General features: G+C 29.9%; 1 protein-coding gene across 1 annotated transcript in view; it reads right to left on the bottom strand.

Moving 5' to 3' along the window:
• Nucleotides 1-19,816, bottom strand: part of LOC114347184 (probable cytochrome P450 6a14) — a 34,819-nt gene extending 15,003 nt beyond the window's left edge. The window contains exons 1-2 of the mRNA XM_050649931.1: nt 19,729-19,816; nt 10,810-11,132 (exon numbers count right to left, since the gene is read on the bottom strand). Coding sequence (XP_050505888.1) covers nt 10,810-11,121 — 312 coding nt within the window. The 5' untranslated portion in view covers nt 11,122-11,132; nt 19,729-19,816. The remainder of the gene's footprint in view (nt 1-10,809; nt 11,133-19,728) is intronic.
• Nucleotides 19,817-20,167: the final 351 nt, after the last annotated feature.

Genomic DNA, 20,167 nt, shown 5'->3' with positions numbered 1-20,167 from the left:
TATTCACAATGTTATATTTACAACGTTAACACTAATATATTTTGATAAATATTTCCCTAAAATATTATAAATGTGTAAATAAATATTAAAATATAATTATAGTATATATCTATTTATATACAGGGTGGTTCATTTTATTAGCGTCGGTGTCTGTACGGAAAACGACTTGATTTCAAAAATTTCTTCAGACATAATACAGGGCAATTAATACTACAATCTAAAAATAATGTGAATTATTCTATATAAAAGAGTGGTATATCAAAGATATATTTTTTTATGGAACATCCTACAATTGATGAAATTTTTAAATTGCCTAATTTTTAAAATTTTTAAAAAATAAGCTAGACTATACTTAAGTACAGGGTATTTTGATTCATTTAAATTTTTACAAAAAATGTAAAATTTTAGAAAAAAATAAATATTTACAAATCTAAGAGTCGGTAACAATTTTTTTCTTAGATCTTCATAATAGACTATATCCAAGGCCCTTAGAATAAATAAAAAGTTTCTTTTGAATGAGATATTTGAAATTAAAAATCACACTACATTTTCTCTTAGTTTTTCACCCCTGTATGTAACTTATTAAAATAAACATTATAGAAGTTCTCAGGGACTTTCGGCCCTCGGCAATAACGCAATCTTTCATTCCGCCTTTAAATTTTTCATAAATACTTATTAGTTTTCTCAGGATTCGAAAAAAAAATGAATCCCCATTTGAATAGCATTGCAGCCGAAAATACGTACCATCCCCTTAATAAAATATTAAATGCGTACGGACGCGTTAGCAACATCTATCTAGAGACGGAGAAAATTCTCTATAGGTCGGAATGCAGAAAAATTTAATTGTTGTGATTATCTCACCAACAAAATTAGTCTGGGCTGATTATCGGAGAATAGGCCATTTTTGAGAAAAGTTATTTACCAGCAATTTTATTGCTGGAATCGAATTATAAGATCCTATATATTAATAATATAGGTATGCAAAGTCCTCAGATAGTGTGCTACTTTTTTTATAAACAAAATGGCTCCCGAAAATCGTGTTTTTTTCAATTATTGCTCTATAACTCCGAAGATTTTAACTTTACAACAAAAAAACTCAAATAAAAATTTACCGTGATTAAATTCTGCATAGAGACGTGTTTTTCCTGATCTGCTCCGACGAAAATTTTCCTCGAAAAATGCGGGTTTTCCCAACAAAATCTTTAATTTTCAAAGAAAATTTTAGATAAGTAATTATCTACCAATAATTAAATAATTTGGTGACTTAAAAGCCTTCTTGGTTTAGATTATAGTTCCAGAAGCTGGTAAAAATTAAACGAATATTTTAGCAATAATTCAATTGTTAATTATTAATTTACGGTCGCAATAGTAACCAAAATAATTATGATACACTGATCAAACTTTGAAATCTTATAAAGATGAGATGCCTATTTAACATTTTGTCGACAAAATATAGATTTTTTATTTTTTTGCATAATCTTTAAATGTTTAAAAAAAATAGTTATAAACAAATTAACGTTTCTCAGAAAGTTTTTATTATATTATAATTTTAAAAAATAGCTAAAATGCGCATTTCAAATATCTTGAAAATTAATGCTTTAAAATCTTTTTGCAACCATTTGCAAAAAAGTTATGAAACAGCAAAGTAAACATACGATTACTACGGTGTTAATAATTCTTGAAGTTATACTTCTTTACCGGCGATAGAGGGTAAATTTTTATATGGGAAAACCTAGCGACCGGGCGCATGCGCATTATAACTTTGTTCTGATTGGATGTTCAAATGACATGTCAAAAATTATTCAATATGGTGGCTGTGGCACAGCTGTAGTTAGATTATTTATGGTTGTTGCGTTTTAAAATTTGTGTGAAAAGAAACAACAAACAAAAGTTAGTTAATAGTTATACTGCCTTTTTAAATAGTTTTCATATACCTATATTTTTGGACTTTTGGACTATTTTGGACAAGGAAAACTCATTCTAATTTGGTAAGTACCTAGTTTTTATTATAATCATATTGTAATTATACATTTGGATTAGGTTGAAATACATACATTTATGTTGTTCTGAAGCTATTTCCTTGTGGCATTTTTATGATTAATTATTTATATGGGAAATAAGCCACAATTAAAATGAAAAAATAATTTTATTAACGTTTCGACGCCCAAATCGGGTGCCGTTGTCAAAACGTTGTCGAAACGTTAATAAAATTATTTTTTCATTTTAATTGTGGCTTATTTCCCATATAAATAATTAATCACATACATTTATTTTCTCAAGAATGCGGATTTTAGAGAGAAATCCCAAATTAGGTTCGATTTTTATTTTTAAATTATGATTTTTTGGCGTAGATTTATTTATCTAGTAGGTATGTCATGCTTTGATTTACATACTTAATTTGATTACCAACAAAAGTTCTACCAATCTTCATCTAATATATTGTTTTCTTACTGTTTTGTTATATTTTTATATTTTCTTCCACAAAATTTAAACTACATAATTTTCAAAACAATTGTCAAACAGTAAAACGTTCAGTTACCGTATTTTTCCACATGATAAATAATGTGCGATTGGACGAGTGAGTCTACGCTTCGATTACGAGTCAAAGAGGCACGAAATTCAAGGGTTCAATTCCCGATGCAAGTTTTATTTTTTTATATTTTTATGCATATTATGATTGTAAGTATATTTGTTATATAATTTTTTTTTCAGCAAATACGTATTTAAAATTTTTGCCAACAATTATTATCGTCCAGAAATCATTTTTTCTTTGTGGCATTTTTCAATGTGTTTGTGTGCGTTTTATTCTTTTATTTTTTTAAATTTTTGGTATAGTCTTAAAAATCACATAATATGTAGTAGAAGTATAACTTCTTACGTGCGTACAAAGTACACACACACATTCTTGTTTTTAATTCTTTCAAAGCGTGGAAGTGAGTTTAAAGTACAAGCTAATTATTTATAAAACAATATCGATTATCAGCTTAATGGTTATATTTTAATTAAAGATTATAAATATATTTTTTTGTAATTAACACGCGCGAAAGTAGAATAATACAGTATTGTAGCTAAAATTTTCACTCGGAACGACGACCGGCCGCGCAACGTACACTTTTAATAAATAATGTATGCTGCGTGTCAGTCGCTTCGAGTGAACATTTTAGCTCCGACTCTGTATCAGGCCTACTTTTGCGCTAAAAATTACAAAAAAAAGTTTTTTTAATCTTTGATTAAAATATAACCATTGCACTAATTTTTGACATTCTTTGTGAGTAATTAGTTTGTACCATAGCCTCAGATTTAAGCTTTGAAACAATTAAAACAAATTATACATAACGGAGAAATTGTATATTTACTTTGCTGTTTCATAACTTTTTTGCAAATGGTTGTAAAAATTTTTTAAAGCATTCATTTTCAAGACCTATGAAATACGCATTTTAAGTATTTTTATTGCAAAAGATTATGCAAAAAAATGAAAAAAATTATATTTTGTCGACAAAATATTAAATAGGCATCACACCTTTATAACCTTTCTAAGTTTGATCAATGTCTCATGATTATTTTGGTTGTTATTGCGACTGTAAATTGTTAATTAACAATTGAATTGTTGCTAAAATATTCATTTAATTTTCACCCGCTTCTGAATTTATAATCTATACCAAGAAAGTTTTTATTTCACCAAGCTATATAATTATTGATAAATAATTACTGGCCCAAAAAATTTATTTGAAAATTCGAGATTTTGTTGGGAAAACCCACATTTTCCGAGAAAAATTTTCGTCGGAGAAAATCGGAAAAAACTTGCCCCTATGTAAAATTAAATTGGGGTGAATTTTTATTTGAGTGTTTTTGGTGTAAAGCTAAAATCTTCGGAGTTATAGAGCAATAATTGAAAAAAATACGATTTGTCGACGCCATTTTGTTTATAAAAAAAGTAACACACTATCTGCGGACTTTGCATACCTATATTAATAATATATAGGATCTTATAATTCGATTCCAGCAATAAAATTGCTGGTAAATAACCTTTCTTTGTACTTTACTAATTAGACCAGCGTATTATAACTATTTTTTTTTCAAAATGTAAAGATTATGCAAAAAAAAAGAAAAATTTATATTTTGTCGATAAAATATTAAATAAGCATTTCATCTTTATTATCTTTATAACTTTGATCAATGTATCATTATTATTTTGGTTATTATTGCGATCGTAAATTGTTAATTAACAATTGAATTGTTGCTAAAATATTCGTTTAATTTTCACCGGCTTCTGAATTTATAATCTATACCAAGAAAGTTTTTATTTCACCAAGCTATATAATTATTAATAAATAATTACTGGCCCAAAAAATTTATTTGAAAATTCGAGATTCTGTTGGGAAAACCCACATTTTCCGAGAAAAATTTTCGTCGGAGAAAATCGGGAAAAACTTGCCTCTATGTAAAATTAAATTGGGGTGAATTTTTATTTGAGTGTTTTTGGTGTAAAGCTAAAATCTTCGGAGTTATAGAGCAATAATTGAAAAAAAAAACGATTTGTCGGCGCCATTTTGTTTATAAAAAAAGTAGCACACTATCTGCGGACTTTGCATACCTATATTAATAATATATAGGATCTTATAATTCGATTCCAGCAATAAAATTGCTGGTAAATAACCTTTCTTTGTACTTTACTAATTAGACCAGCGTATTATAACTATCTTTTTTTTTCAAAATTTAAAGAGTATACAAAAAAAAAAAAGAAAAATTTATATTTTTTCGATAAAATATTAAATAGGCATCTCATCTTTATAATCTTTATAAGTTTGATCAATGTATCATTATTATTTTGGTTATAATTTATTGCGATCGTAAATTGTTAATTAACAATTGAATTGTTGTTAAAATATTCGTTTAATTTTCACCGGCTTCTGGAATTACAATCTATACCACGAAAGCTTTGATGTCACTGAGTTATTTAATTATTGATTAATAATTACTTAGGTACCTAAAACTTTATTTGAAAATTAGAGTTTTTTTAGGAAAACCAGCATTTTCCGAAGAAAATTTTCGTCGGAGCAAATCGTGAATAACAGATCTCTATGCAAAATTTAATTGCGGTGAATTTTTATTTGGGTGTTTTTGTTGTAAAGTTAAAATCTTCGGAGTTATAGAGCAATAATTGAAAAAAATACGATTTGTCGGCGCCATTTTGTTTATAAAAAAAGTAGCACACTATCTGCGGACTTTGCATACCTATATTATTAATATATAGGATCTTATAATTCGATTCCAGCAATAAAATTGCTGGTAAATAACTTTTCCATGAATTTTGCTAATTAGCCCAGAGTAAATGCATTATGTAGGTATCATATTTTTCCTCACAAAACTGTAATATCGAAATCTTAACAATAGGTACCTACTTTTAGTACTTATAGTACTTTTAAAACCTATACTTATCTAATTTGAATTTGTGTCAAGAAGGTGCGTTAGTTTAACGGCCATATAACATCAATGTGTTTTAACGTTTTTTTTTCGGGAAAAAGTGTCGTAAATCAAATTTTTGGAGGAAAACTATTATTTCGAATCAAATGTTCTTTTAAAAAATATTTTTCCTCCCTTACTCTACCCTAGTTGTAACAGGTAAAATATTGATATAAAAATTAAAACTAATATACAAAATATATTAGAAAATAATCAAAGCAAATATTTTGTTTTCGCTCTTATGTAAAATTTTAATATTTTGAGTTGCTATGGTTTAGAACGGGATGTGTGATTTACAGGTAGGTACCTGCCTGTAGGCGAGCGGCACATCCCTAATTTGAGGCTTAGAAATCGAAAAAACTACCATGATAGCTGAATGGCAAATGTTGGTCATTCTTTATATTTTCGAGGTCGCTAAATCCCAATATGAAGTTTATTTTTATCTAGAATTGGTGGAACATGTTCAAAAATCAAATTTTATGCAAAAATGCGAAAAATCAATTTTGATGATTTTTCATATTTACGTCGCTGTATCTTTGGTCGCGGTAAATATTTCCTTTTGAAAATTTTACTGTGTCATCTTTGAAGTATTTAGATAACAATGGGCTTTGTCCAAAATGTTAAAACAACTTAAAAGATGAGCATAAAACATAATTTAATTTAATTTTTAAACATTTTATCGTCAGATTTCGTTAGTTTCATGTTTACTGAAAAAAGTTGAGTGACAAACTTTATAGTTTATAATTTTAATCAACACAGCAATAAAATATATAGGCCAGGGTAATAAGACAAAAATATACCCTGTTCGTGACACTCGAGCAGCCAGGGTACTGAAGCGTTTTTTCGACAGGTTATACCTATAAGAGCAAATTGTAACTATTTCCTGCGTAGGATCTGGCAGCCATTTTTATTTATAAACAATTAAGTGTCAAAAAATGGCATTTTTCCCTTTTTTTTTTCAAATCAATGGAAAACAGTGAAACTTATGATTTTTTTAGTACAGATATCTTTGAGATTATGGAAAAAGCTTTAAAATGACATATTACAAAGTTTGATATACTCATTTATTGTTAATATAATTGCGAAAAAAGGTCAGAATTGCAAAAAAAATTATTTTTGCATTAACTGCTGTAAAAATTAGTGTACAGGTTTGAAATTTTTGTCAAATGAGGGTTCTTTGGTGCTTAATATGTGATAAAAATTTCAAAGCGATTCATTCAATTTTTTAAATTTTATTCGAATTGTTTATCTCAGTGAGCATTTTTTTTGCACTAACATAAGTCAGAAAAAAATGACGTTAGAACCATTCCACAGGTGTCAAATGGAAGAGCATGAACTATATTTTCAACTTGGTTTAAAAATGCGAATAAAAAATGCATTTATTAGTAATAAATAATAATGCAAAAGTATCGTAAATATTTCCTTATAAACTTTTTGAATAACTTTTTCCAAAAAAATTAACTTTTTTACCCTGTTTTAAGTGCACAACTACCAAATAATGTTATTTATATCATAATTGATAAAAAATTGTAATAAATATATATAATTTCTTATATAACAAAATAAAAAGTTTATAAGGAAAGATTTACGATACTTTTGCATAATTATTTATTACTAATAAATGCATTTTTTATTCGCTTTTTTTAAACCAAGTTGAAAATATAGAAGTACTCTTTCATTTGACACCTGTGGAATGGCTCTAACGTCATTTTTTTCTGACTTATGTTATTGTAAAAAAAATGCTCTCTGGGATAAACAATTTGAATAAAATTTAAACAATTGAATGAATGGCTTTGAAATTTTTATCACATATTAAGCACCAAAGAACCCTTATATGACAAAAATTTCAAAGCTGTACACTAATTTTTACAATAGATATTGCGAAATTAATTTTTTTTGCAATTCCGACCTTTTCTCGCAATTATATTAACAATAAATGAGTATATCAAACTTTGTAATACGTCATTTTAAAGCTTTTTCCATAATCTCAAAGATATTTTTACTAAAAAAACCATAAGTTTCACTGTTTTCCATTGATTTGAAAAAAAAAAGGGAAAAATGCCATTTTTTGACACTTAGTTGTTTATAAATAAAAATGGCCGCCAGATCCTACGCAGGAAATAGTTACAATTTGCTCTTATAGGTATTACCTGTCGAAAAAACGCTTCAGTACCCTGGCTGCTCGAGTGTCATGGAAAAAACCTTATTACCCTGGACTAATAATTCATGAAGAAGTTTTGTGAAAAATTTTAAGTCAAAACATGCAATAAGAAAAAAGTTATGTGACTTTATAAACGAGTGGCACTCCCCCCCCCCCCCAAAAAAACGCTTATTTCTAGAGATACTGAGCACGGTGTGGTGAATGGCTAATTTTGGTCTTACTTAATGTTTTTGATGATGGTGAAAACGAAAATGAGATTCATTGTGAATTTTAGATGGGGGAACATTATCAAAATCGCAATTTTACCTTAAAAATAATTAAGAGGATCGGTACGTTTTTTCGGCTGCAATGCTATTCAAATGAGGATTCATTTTTTTCGAATCCTGAGAAAACTAGTAAGTATTTTAAAAAAATTTAAACGCAGAATGAAAGATTACGTTATTAGCGAGGGCCGAAAGTCCCTGAAAACTTCTATAATGTTTAGTTTAATAAGTTACAGGGGTGAAAAACTAAGAGAAAATTTAGTGTTATTTTCAATTTCAAATATCTCGTTCAAAATAAACTTTTTATTTATTCTAAGGGACTTTCGGCCCTCGGTAATAATTTAGTCTTTCATTCTGCGTTTAGATTTTTCAAAAATATTTATTGGTTTTTTCAGAATTCGAAAAAAATGAACACAATGTCCGTGGTAATATTTTCCAAATCTATCTTTGTCATACAACGCACTTAGTCGAATAGAATATTGTCAGTCAGACACTGACAATCAGTGACAATTTTAAATAATTATTTGACATGAATCGGGAATATTTTTAGTTGTTGATTAAATAATATTGATATACAGTATATATATTGTATAGTGTATTTCATAAATAATTGATTTAAGAGGTGAATTTTATAAAAAGTTATTTATTGTGTATTATTTATGGAAGATAGAAGCAAAGAATACATCAAGATATATTCTGTGATCCAAGTATTTTGTTGTTAAAGATGTTCAAAATTGTAAGCGTTCCATAGTAAAAATATATTATTAAAAAATCACTTCAACACTGTTCCTCTTTTCTCGATTGAGTATTAGTTTTTGTTGTAGGTACATATAAATTATTACAATCACTGAATACATAGCTAGTGAAAAAATTATCACATTTATTAACTGATTTAATAATTTGCAATTATACAAAAAATAACAGTTATCCAAGAACATTCAAAAGCCATCTCTTTAAGCTAGTTATGACATTGTCAAGTAGAATGACATTCTAGTAATATGTACATATTCATACCAGTGTGAATTTTACTACACGTAATTTGCCATGTAAAGACAGAAAAGGTAGGGATAGCCGTAAAATATTTGCGAATTATGTACCCATAGCCTTAAAATTAAAAGTTGCACCATTTTTTTTCTATAAAACATTTTATTCTCTGTATTTTAACATAAACTTGATTAAAAAGCTAAATTTCAAATTTTGTCACTCAACTTTTGCGATTAAACTTTGGCAATTCAGGAATGTGCACCTTTTACTTTAAACAATTCATAAATTTTATTATAATAAGACAGAACGATTGAAATGGGTACCATTGTCTTCAGAAAGGTAAGAAATATATTATACTAAAAAAATTTCAGAAAAAAATATAAAAATTGAACAGAGTTGTAGCGAGTTAAACGCAAAAAAATGTTATTACTTTTTTTTTTATTTTTAAAGGTAAAATTGCGATTTTGCCAATGTTTCCCCACGTAAAATTCAAAATAATCCTAATGTTAGTATTCAGCACCATCAAAAACATACAGTATTACCAAAATTAGCCATTCACCACACCGTGGTCATCACACCACACAGTATTTCGAGAAATAAGCATTTTTTGGGGTATGCTGCTCGTCTATAAAGTCATATAACTTTTTTCCTATAGCATATATTGACTTAAAATTTTCCAGAAAACTTCTTCATGAATTGTATTTGATTTTTATGTTGGTTAAAATTATAAACTATAAAGTTTGTCACTCAACTTTTTTAAATAAACATGAAACTAACGAAATATAAGGAAAAAATGTTTAAAAATTAACAACTCCTCCTGTAATTTTTTGAAACATTTCGGAAAAAGATCGTTGTTATGTAAATACCTCAAGGATGACTCAGTAAAATTTTCAAAAGAAAATATTTACAGCGACCAAAGATACAGCGAGGTAAACTTGAAAAATCATCGAAACTTGTTTTTTCGCATGTTTGCATACAATTTGATTTTTGAACATGATCCACCCACTCTAGATAAAAATAAAATTCATATTCAGATTCAGCGACCTCGAAAACCTAAAGAATCACCAAAATTGGTCATTCACCTTTAAGTTGAAATTCGTGGTCGGTATAACGTAATTTCAGGGGTTGCTGCCGTTCGCCTACTGGTTCACAATTAAAGAGACATTTGGTATCTAGTTTTCTATGAAATGTCAATAACTGTCACACGCATACTTCACATATTTCCAGTGTAATAACTGTTCGACGTATTAAAGTAAACGTTTAGCGATAATTTACGACTATTTTTATTAAATAAAAACGATTAAATTTTTTTCACAATGGAAAATAAAGTCGAAGAAGAGACAGAACTTATTGAATTGCAAAGAAATTCAGCCGACACCACATATGCAGATATTATTCACAAAATGCATATGTACACCGAAAGAATAAGGGAATTGTATAACGATGTTGTTATGTTGAGGTTCGAAGTTCAAAAATTTAAGGTGGATTACTTTAAGATTCAAAAATTGCTACAAAACAACTGCCGAATTTCAGTGCTAGAAGAGATTTGTGATTCACAAGATGTTCCAAAAGAAGAATCACCAACAGAAGAATTAATGAACAATTGATTGTAGATATTTAATGCATAATGTTTAGTTTAATTAAATAAAGCGTGTAGTTTCACAATACCTTGTTTATTTTTGATGAAAGGCAAATATTCATTGGCACTGGCAGTTTTCTTAACACAAATTAAGCAGTAAACTTAATCATTACAAGCGAGACCACAATTACAAAGCATTCATATTGGAAACATTTTCCAAAAAAAAAATATAAAATATTGTGGTCATAGGTACACTTCTTGAAATTAAAACTATTCGCCAAAGTTAGGCAACTCAACTTACTCTTTTCAGAATATTATACATTATACAATATTACAATAATCTATAAAATTATACTTACCTTTATCAAAATATCTCTAACATATTCAGGATCCAATACTAAAAGTGTCGGCCTGGCGATTGTGAAAAATCCTCCGACTTTCCATACTTTCTCCCTAATTTTTTTGTAGCAGCTGTCTGAAAGTCCTACGGGATACCCTTTACCCTTAACGAAAAGACTAGTACAGTTTCCGTATGGAAACTTTGGCTCTAGATACGGTACTCCCTTTTTAGACCAGTATGTGTAGGAATACAGGAAATATGCGTGGAATGATACTGCTGCCACGAGAAGTAGAGCGATCCCGTTACCCAGGAGGGTAAGAAACAAGCTCATTTTGGTAGGCTCTGGAAAAAGACAGTCGGTGTTATACAGGGTGTCCCGACAAGATTGGTCATAATTTTTTCCACAGATTCTGGGGCCAAAAATAGGTTGATTGAACCTCACTTAACTTTGAAGTTACAACATGAAAATCGATTTTTTTTATATATCGAAAACTTTTAGAGATTTTTTATTGAAAATGGACATGTGGCATTCTTATGGCAGCAACATCTTACAAAAAAAAATTAAAGTGAAATTTGTGCACCCCATAAAAATTTTATGGGGGTTTTGTTCCCTTAAACCCGCCCAAACTTTTGTGTACGTTCGAATTAAATTAATATTGTGTTACCATTAGTTAAACACAATGTTTTTAAAACTTTTTTGCCTCTTAGTACTTTTTCGATAAGCTCGTGTTTATCGAGATATTTTGAATATTTTGTCGAATCCACCACATATTTGTATATGGTTAAGTACGATTATAGAGACCTGTTAATAATCTGAAAAGTCATTTATAATTTACATTTTTATGTATATTTTGAAAAAGAAGCCACATCACGATAAAAGGTGACTTATAAAAAAAAAGACTAAGAGACAAAAAAGTTTTAAAAACACTGTGTTTAACTAATGGTACCACAATAATAGTTTAATTGGAACATACACAAACATTTGGGGGGTTTAAAGGAGCAAAACCCACAGAAAATTTGTATGTAAATATATTAAAAAAGAAGCCGCACCTCGATAAAAACTGGCTTATCGAAAAAATACTAAGAAACAAAAAAGTTTTAAAAACGTTGTGTTTAACTAATTGTACCACAATAATGAATTAATTGGGACGTAGACAAAAGTTTGGGGGGGGGGGGGGTTTAAGGGAACAAAACCCCCATAAAATTTTTATGGGGTGGACAAATTTCACTATAATTTTGTTTTAAGATGTTTCTGACATAAGAATGATACATGTCCGGTTTCAATAAAAAATCTCTAATAGTTTTCGGTATATTGAAAAAAATCGATTTTCATTTTGTAACTTCAAAGGGCTGTAAGTTTTTATGAGCACATTTGTACTAAGGTAAGTTAGGTTCAATCGAACTATTTTTGACCCCAGAATGTGCGGTATAATTTATGACCAATCTTTTCGGGACACAATGTATAACAGAAAAAAAATGCTGTATCGGCCATAATAATAAATAGTGCTGAACATTTAAGGCCGAGTGTCAAGGCAGATGAAAGGCAGAATACCATTGAAGACACTGAATGCCAAACAGACCCCCGATTACCATTGAAGAAGTCACGTCAGCAATTAAAAAAAACTGAAGATGGTAATGCTGTAGGGCTTGACCAGTTTTGTGCAGAATTCCTAAAAGTTATGGATGAACAGGGGATAAAATTGATAACAACTGCAATCAACAAAATATAGGTACGTAACTGGATAAATACCCCATGTGTAAAGTCGACTTTACACTACATGATTTATCATGTGATTTGTCATATGATTTTTCCCATGACGAGCCGCATGACAATGCTTATGACAAAACGAGCCGTATTAACAATGCAAAATCATATAACAAATCACACAGTGTAAACATGTAAATTTCACTCCATGACCAAATCATATGACAAATCACATGATAAATCATGTAATGTAAAGTCGACTTAATATGTATCTCCTTGCATGGAACATGTGTCACTATAATATTGTCTATGTCTAAGTTGTCATCGTCTCATGTCATGTGTCACTAATGGTAATGTCAAGATGTCTTGAAATAAAGTATAAAAATAAGTGTCTATAATTATTGTTTAAATATACAACAAATATAAATTATTATTAAAACATGGCGCAGTGCATAAAGATCTAAATTTGTAGAAGAAAGTATGTGCTTAAGTTTACAAGTATAGTAGAAGTTTATCCAAATAAACTCCAGTGTTCAATATAAGGCATAATGGCTTCTGGCCCAGTAAAATTGCCGCCCGACTTCAATATCCAAGCCCAGAATGTAGAGAAGATAAAGTAGATTTTAGGGAATGTATACTTGAATATAATAATTCTCCTATAATTAATCTTGACGCTTCTCCTGCACAAATTTTGCAAAGTAGAAATTTAAGAAGTCAAATACCAGTAACTCTGAATACCTTAGAACCAGAAATTCAAAAAAACGTAGTAATAAAATAATAATAGTAATAAAATGTAAAAATGATAGAACTTGGATAAAAGCCACTGTAATTGAGAAAGCTTTGGAGCCGAGATCTTATTGGGTGAGAAAAGAGTGTAATAATAAAATTGTTCGTCGTGATACATCTCAAATGAAACTGTCAAAAACTAAGTCTAATTCAATAGCTACTCTTGAACATAACAATTGTAATAACTATAGTAACTCCGCAATTAATTTAAGTAATCATGAAGAACTTATCAGTGAATCTCATAGTGCAGTGAATGTGCATAATAAGAATAGTTCGCCCAACAGAAATGACTGTAATACTCGCTCCCGTTATGGTCGCGTAATAAAGCCCCCCTCTCACTTTGATATATATACGTCTTAAAGGGGAAGGTGTGTAATATGTATCTCCTTGCATGGAACATGTGTCACTATAATATTGTCTATGTCTAAGTTGCCATCGTCTCATGTCATGTGTCACTAATGTTAATGTCAAGATTTCTTGAAATAAAGTATAAAAATAAGTGTTTATAATTGTTTAAGGGCCGGTTGTTCGAACGCTAATCAAAAATGGAATCAACTGATAATTATCAAATATTTAATTACTGTCACCAACTGTCAATGTCAACTTTGTTTGGGTTGCTGAAAACATAATTGATTACAATTATGAGATTTATTAATTAATTATGTTAATAATTGTTATGTTAATTAATAATTAATAATTAATTAATCAATCATAATTAAATTATCATAATGATAATTAACATAATTGATTACAATCAACTGATTGACGTACGAATGAGGGGTGTTTTTATTTGATGGTTGTTAAGGGGACTTAATTATAATCAACTTCTTGATTAGCGTTTGAACAACCGGGCCTTAATATACAAAAAATATAAATTATTATTAAAACACCCCAGAGCTGGTTAAAGTTGACCTTCGTAATTATACCAAAAAAAGTAAATGCCAAAACATGCTAAGAATACAGAACAATTAGCCTAATGAGCCACTTACTTAAAACGTTTTTAAAAGCGATACACGGCAGAATATATAAAAAATGCGAAGAACAAGTATCATGGACACAGTTTGGATTCCGCGATGCCTTAGGCACCCGAGAGGCTCTATTCGCTCCAAATCACACAACACTTTTTTCTATGATTCGCTCTCTAAGTGCTTATGCAAAGATGCAGGGATGTTAACTGTGACGTGTATATTTGTTTTATCGACTAGAAAAAGACATTTGATATAGTAAAACATGACAAAACAAACTCATAAACATCTTGATAGAAGCGAAATTAGATGATAGAGACTTAAGAATCATATATAATTTATATTACAACAAAACTGCCAATACTAAAGTGGATGACCAATTGACCAGAGGCAGTCTCCATAGATAGAGGAATGAGACGAGGATACATTCTGTCCCCGGTGTTGTTTAATATATACTATGAATATATCTTCGAGAAAGCGCTGGGAGTACTAAAGGAAGGTGTATTAGTCAACGAAGTGCATCTAAACAACATTAGATATGCCGACGACGCAGTTGTTTTTGAAGATAGTCTAGATCAGTGGTGGGCAAACTTATTTAATGGAGGGCCACAAGATTCAAGAAATTCTATAGAAGGGCTAGAATTATTAAAAAATGCATTTTTTGTTAAAGCTATATGTATACTATCCGTATGTTGTTGGACCCAGATTAAATACTTTCCCGGGCCGGAGTTGGCCCGAGGCCGTACTTTGCCCATCACTGGTCTAGATGGTTTGCAAAGAATAATGTCGCGCATATTATGTAGATATAAGTAGAGAACACGGACTTGATCTCAATACGAAAAAAACGGAGTACATCGCAGTCAGTAAGCGCGAAAGATAAAATGCACAGCTTTTGGTTAACCAACAACCAATTGGCAGGGTGGACAGCCATACACATACCTTGGTAGGGATGGGAAAACCTACCGGTTATAACCGGAAACCGTTTTTTTTCCTCGGAAATAATCGGTTTTTTCGCTTGTTTTTTGACCCGGTTATAACCGGTTTTTCTTTTTAAAGTTCACCAAACCGGTGAAAAACCAGATAAGTTGAAAAAATACTGAATCCAGAGGAAAAATGGGAAAATTTTTTGCTCCCCGCCGTAAATGAGAAATTTTCAGCTGACTGAAACCGATTTCACAACACTGATGACTGATTTCTATACTGATATAGACTGATATCGATTCGAATGGAGTATCGCAAACTAAAGCGCAATGTAAATGTAACCTATTGAGTATTAGCTATGAATAAAAAAACCGAATACCGGTTTATGGAATAACCGGTTTTTGGCCGGTTATAACCGCCAGGTTAAACCGTAGGTAGAAAAAACCGGTATAACCGAAAACCGGTGTTTTGTCATTTTGTCAATAACCGCCATCCCTATACTTTGGTACCAAGATAAACGCCAATGGAACCACTCAAGTGAAATAAAACAACACATAGTAAAAGCGAGATCAGCGTTAATAATGATGAACTCTCTTTTCAGAAGTCACGATGTACCACTACTTTCTACCAAAATCTGTATTTTGGCAATAAGATGCTATGTATTTTCTACGTTATTATACAGAGTAGAGGCTTGGACACTTTCCGAAACTTCTTTAAGAAAATTCGAGATGTGGACTCATTTTAAGAATTTCGTGGGTGGATCGTGTGACTAATATTGAGGTCCTACGTAAAATAGGCAAGGAATGCGAGATTATTAACACCTTCAAAGAGCGCAAACCAGAATATTTTGGCCATGCTATGACGAATGAACAGAGTTATGGCTTGTTAAACCTCATTCTTCATGGCAAGGTATTTGGGAAGAGAGGACCAGGGAGAAGAAGAATATATTGGCTTCAAAAGCTTAGAAAGTGCTTAATACATCGACAACCGGACTATTCAGAATAGCAGCAAGCAAAGTTTGGATAGCCATGCTAATCGCCAACATCCGGAACGGATAGGCACGTCAGAAGAAGATGTCAAGTCAATGAACCCCTGATGTGAATAACTACATAAGCAGAATACCACAGGCTGTGGGTGAAAAAACGTGATATAATTCAGGAATTTTTGAAACCTATCAGGTGTTGTAAAGGACGATGCCAGGAATAACTTCTACTAAAATGTAACCAAAAATATTGTGCGCTTTTTTTTCTATTGCGATTTTCATTTGTTAAATTTGCAATTTTTAATGATTTTTAATTTTGCAGCTTAGGATATTGATTTTAGAGAAAAACTTTTTAATAGAAAGTTGTAGTAAATTAAAAAATCTACAATTCGAGCTATGGTAAGTTTAATTTCGTTTATTGGTTATTACAAAACAGCCTGCGAAAGGTCCAAAATGGCCGTTTTTTACAATTGCGTTATGTATTGTACAAATAATTTTTTTTGATTGTTTAAAGCTTTAAAATGAAGATCTTTCAATTCCAAACATAAAAAAATTGTAAGGCCGGATTAACGAATTTGTTGCTTAGACATTATAAATTGTTTATCCCAAGAGGTCAAATGTCGAAGGTTATAACTTTTTGAAAAAAAAAATCGTAAAGAGTTGGTGAAACATCCAATCTCCTCCTAAAGAGTTATTTTTTCATATTCTGATGTAAAACATTTTTAAACGTCTAATTTTCGGGTTTGAAAATAAGAGGGCAAATTTCGTTATAAACATTTAGAGCTGAAGCGGCCCTGTACATCCTATGAGTTTATAACTTACAGATTATTGTTGCTGAAGACGAAACGAAGATTTATAAAAAAATAAAAAATTTCTACGACCAACTGAACCCGAGCTAAATGTTGGGTTTGAAAATAAGGGGGCAAATTTCGTTATAAACATTTAGAGCTGAAGCGGCCCTGTACATCCTATGAGTTTCTAACTTACAGATTATTGTTGCTGAAGACAAAACGAAGATTTATAAAAAAATAAAAAAATTTTACAACTAACTGAAGCCGAGAGAATTGTTTCTTTTTTCTTAAATCTTAGTGCCTTTATTTATAACAATTAAGAAATTATTTTACAGTCATTGACTAAAGAAAGACTTATATTATCTTAAAATAAAAATTATTATAAAATATAATTTCATTTAATTATTAAAAATTATTTTTAAATTCGGTGATTTTGCGAGCGGCCGAATTTTGCAAATCGCCCGGCTCGCTTCAAATCCGCGCGCTCGGAAAATTTTTACGTAACTTGTATTACATTTTGACCGAAAACAATTTAATAATATTAATATTACCATTATAATATACAGTGTATTTACCACTGTATTTGTTTTTCTTGATAAACTTTTATATGTGAAATCTCATTTCTGAAGAAATAATATATTGCAAAAATGATACATACATATGAAATATATAACTAGATTTTTAATTTTTTCATTGTTATATAAATACAATAATAATAATGTTACTTCTTATTGTACAATATAGGTGAAACTTTTTCTTCTTGTAGTGACTATCCGTTTTGGATGTTGGCGACCATCATGGCAATTTGGCAAACCCCATTTGGAAACTGAGAACCAGGAAGGCGAAGGACTACCTTGCTAGAAAATTTACGTAAGTCGTTCAACACAACAACTACAAATCTTTTTAGAGCAGCAGTACCGATTTGGTGTGCAAGTACAGATTGTCATGATGGTCGCAAACATCCAAAACGGATAGTCACTACAAGAAGAAAAAGTTTTACCTATATTGTATAATAAGAAGTAACATTATTATTATTATATTTATATAACAATGAAAAAATTAAAAATATAGTTATATATTTCATATATATGTATCATTTTTGCAATATATTATTTCTTCAGAAATGAAATTTCACATATAAAAGTTTATCAAGAAAAACAAATACAGTGGTAAATACACTGTATATTATAATGGTAATATTATTAAATTGTTTTCGGTCAAAATTTAATACAAGTTACGTAAAAATTTTCCGACCGCGCGGATTTGAAGCGAGCCGGGCGATTTGCAAAATTCGGCCGCTCGCAAAATCACCGAATTTAAAAAGAATTTTTAATAATTAAATGAAATTATATTTTATAATAATTTTTATTTTAAGATAATATAAGTCTTTCTTTAGTCAATGACTGTAAAATAATTTCTTAATTGTTATAAATAAAGGCACTACGATTTAAGAAAAAAGAAACAATTATCTCGGCTTCAGTTGGTTGTAGAAAATTTTTATTTGTTTATAAATCTTCGTTTTGTCTTCAGCAACAATAATCTGTAAGTTAGAAATTCATAGGATGTACAGGGCCGCTTCAGCTCTAAATGTTTATAGCGAAATTTGCCCCCTTATTTTCAAACCCAACATTTAGCTCGGCTTCAGTTGGTCGTAGAAATTTTTTATTTTTTTATAAATCTTCGTTTTGTCTTTAACAATAATAATCTGTAAAATAAAAACTCATAGGATGTACAGGGCCGCTTCAGCTCTAAATGTTTTTAACGAAATTTGCCCCCTTATTTTTAAACCCAAAAATTGGAGGTTTAAAAATGTTTTACGCATTTATTTACATCAGAATATGAAAATATAATTCTCTAAAAGGAGATTGGATGTTTCACCAACTCTCTACGATTTTTTTGAAAAAGTTATAGCCTTCGACATTTGACCTCTTGGGATAAACAATTTATAATATCTAAGCAACAAATTCGTTAATCCGGCCTTACAATTTTTTTATGTTTTTAATTGAAAGATCTTCATTTTAAAGCTTTAAAAAATAACAAAAAAAATTTTTGTACAATAAATAACGCAATTGTAAAAAACGGCCATTTTGGACCTTTCGCAGGCTGTTTTGCAATAACCAATAAACGAAAATAAACTGGCCATGGCACAAATTGTAGGTTTTTTAATTTACTACAACTTTCTATTAAAAAGTTTTTCTCTAGAGTCAATATCCTAAGCTGCAAAATTAAAAATCTTTAAAAATTGCAAATTTAACAAATGAAAATCGCAATAAAAAAAGCTCACAATATTTTTGGTCACATTTTAGTAGAAGTTATTCCTGGCATCGTCCTTTACAACACCTGATAGGTTTCACAAATTCCTGAATTATATCCTGAAATCGACCTATTTTTCACCCATAGCCTGGAGTAGAATGGTGGAGACACGTTTGGTCAAAATAGCAAGAGATAAATCACCAATCGGTAGAAGAAGTATCAGACAACCGTGTAAAAGATGGAGTGACAACCTTCCATAGAGCTATCAATCCGCCAATGAACAAGCAGAATTGATTATAAAGAGGAAGAAGAATAAGTTTAAGGCTTTATGAAAAAGGCTGCATATTTAGGGTAAATATTACGGGGAAAACAATATGAGGCAACAATAGGTAAAAAGGTCTAGGGCATAGAACGATGTCATGGCTGCATAATATTAATATTCGCCAGTGGACAGGAAAATATAATGTTATGAAATACTTTGCAATGCTGCAAAAATAGAATAATTTAATTTAATCTTGACTAACTAACATCTCACCTGACAAGACGATGTATGGTTGACTCCTACACGGAAATGCACGGCACCTTGAGGAAAAAGACTAAAAAGCGAAAAAAAGGTTATTTTAAAATTCTTTATATTCTCTTATCTTGGGTAATATGTCCAATCAAATATTTACACTGTTATATTTTTCTAAAATTAAAAAAAATCGTTTACCTATGTTAGACTGTTAATAAAAAAAATATATATAATTAAGACTTAATTACAGAACAAAGTAGGTGCAATGTTTGATAAGTTGATGTCTTAGAATTCAGGAATATTTTTGATTAGATTGTATTTTTTTGTTTTTAAATTGGACGGAAACGTTCATAATATTGCTACAAATTTTTATTTTCAATTTTTTGTTCATTTTTATGAAGGCTATTTTATAAGTTATAAATAATAGCACTTTGAACAGCAAGTGAGAAAAAAGACATAT

This window comes from Diabrotica virgifera, chromosome 4 (assembly GCF_917563875.1).
Source record: "Diabrotica virgifera virgifera chromosome 4, PGI_DIABVI_V3a".
In the NCBI taxonomy this organism is placed as follows: domain Eukaryota; kingdom Metazoa; phylum Arthropoda; class Insecta; order Coleoptera; family Chrysomelidae; genus Diabrotica; species Diabrotica virgifera.
The sequence above is the reverse complement of the archived record's forward strand: the minus strand, read 5'-3'. Positions and strand labels throughout refer to the sequence as shown.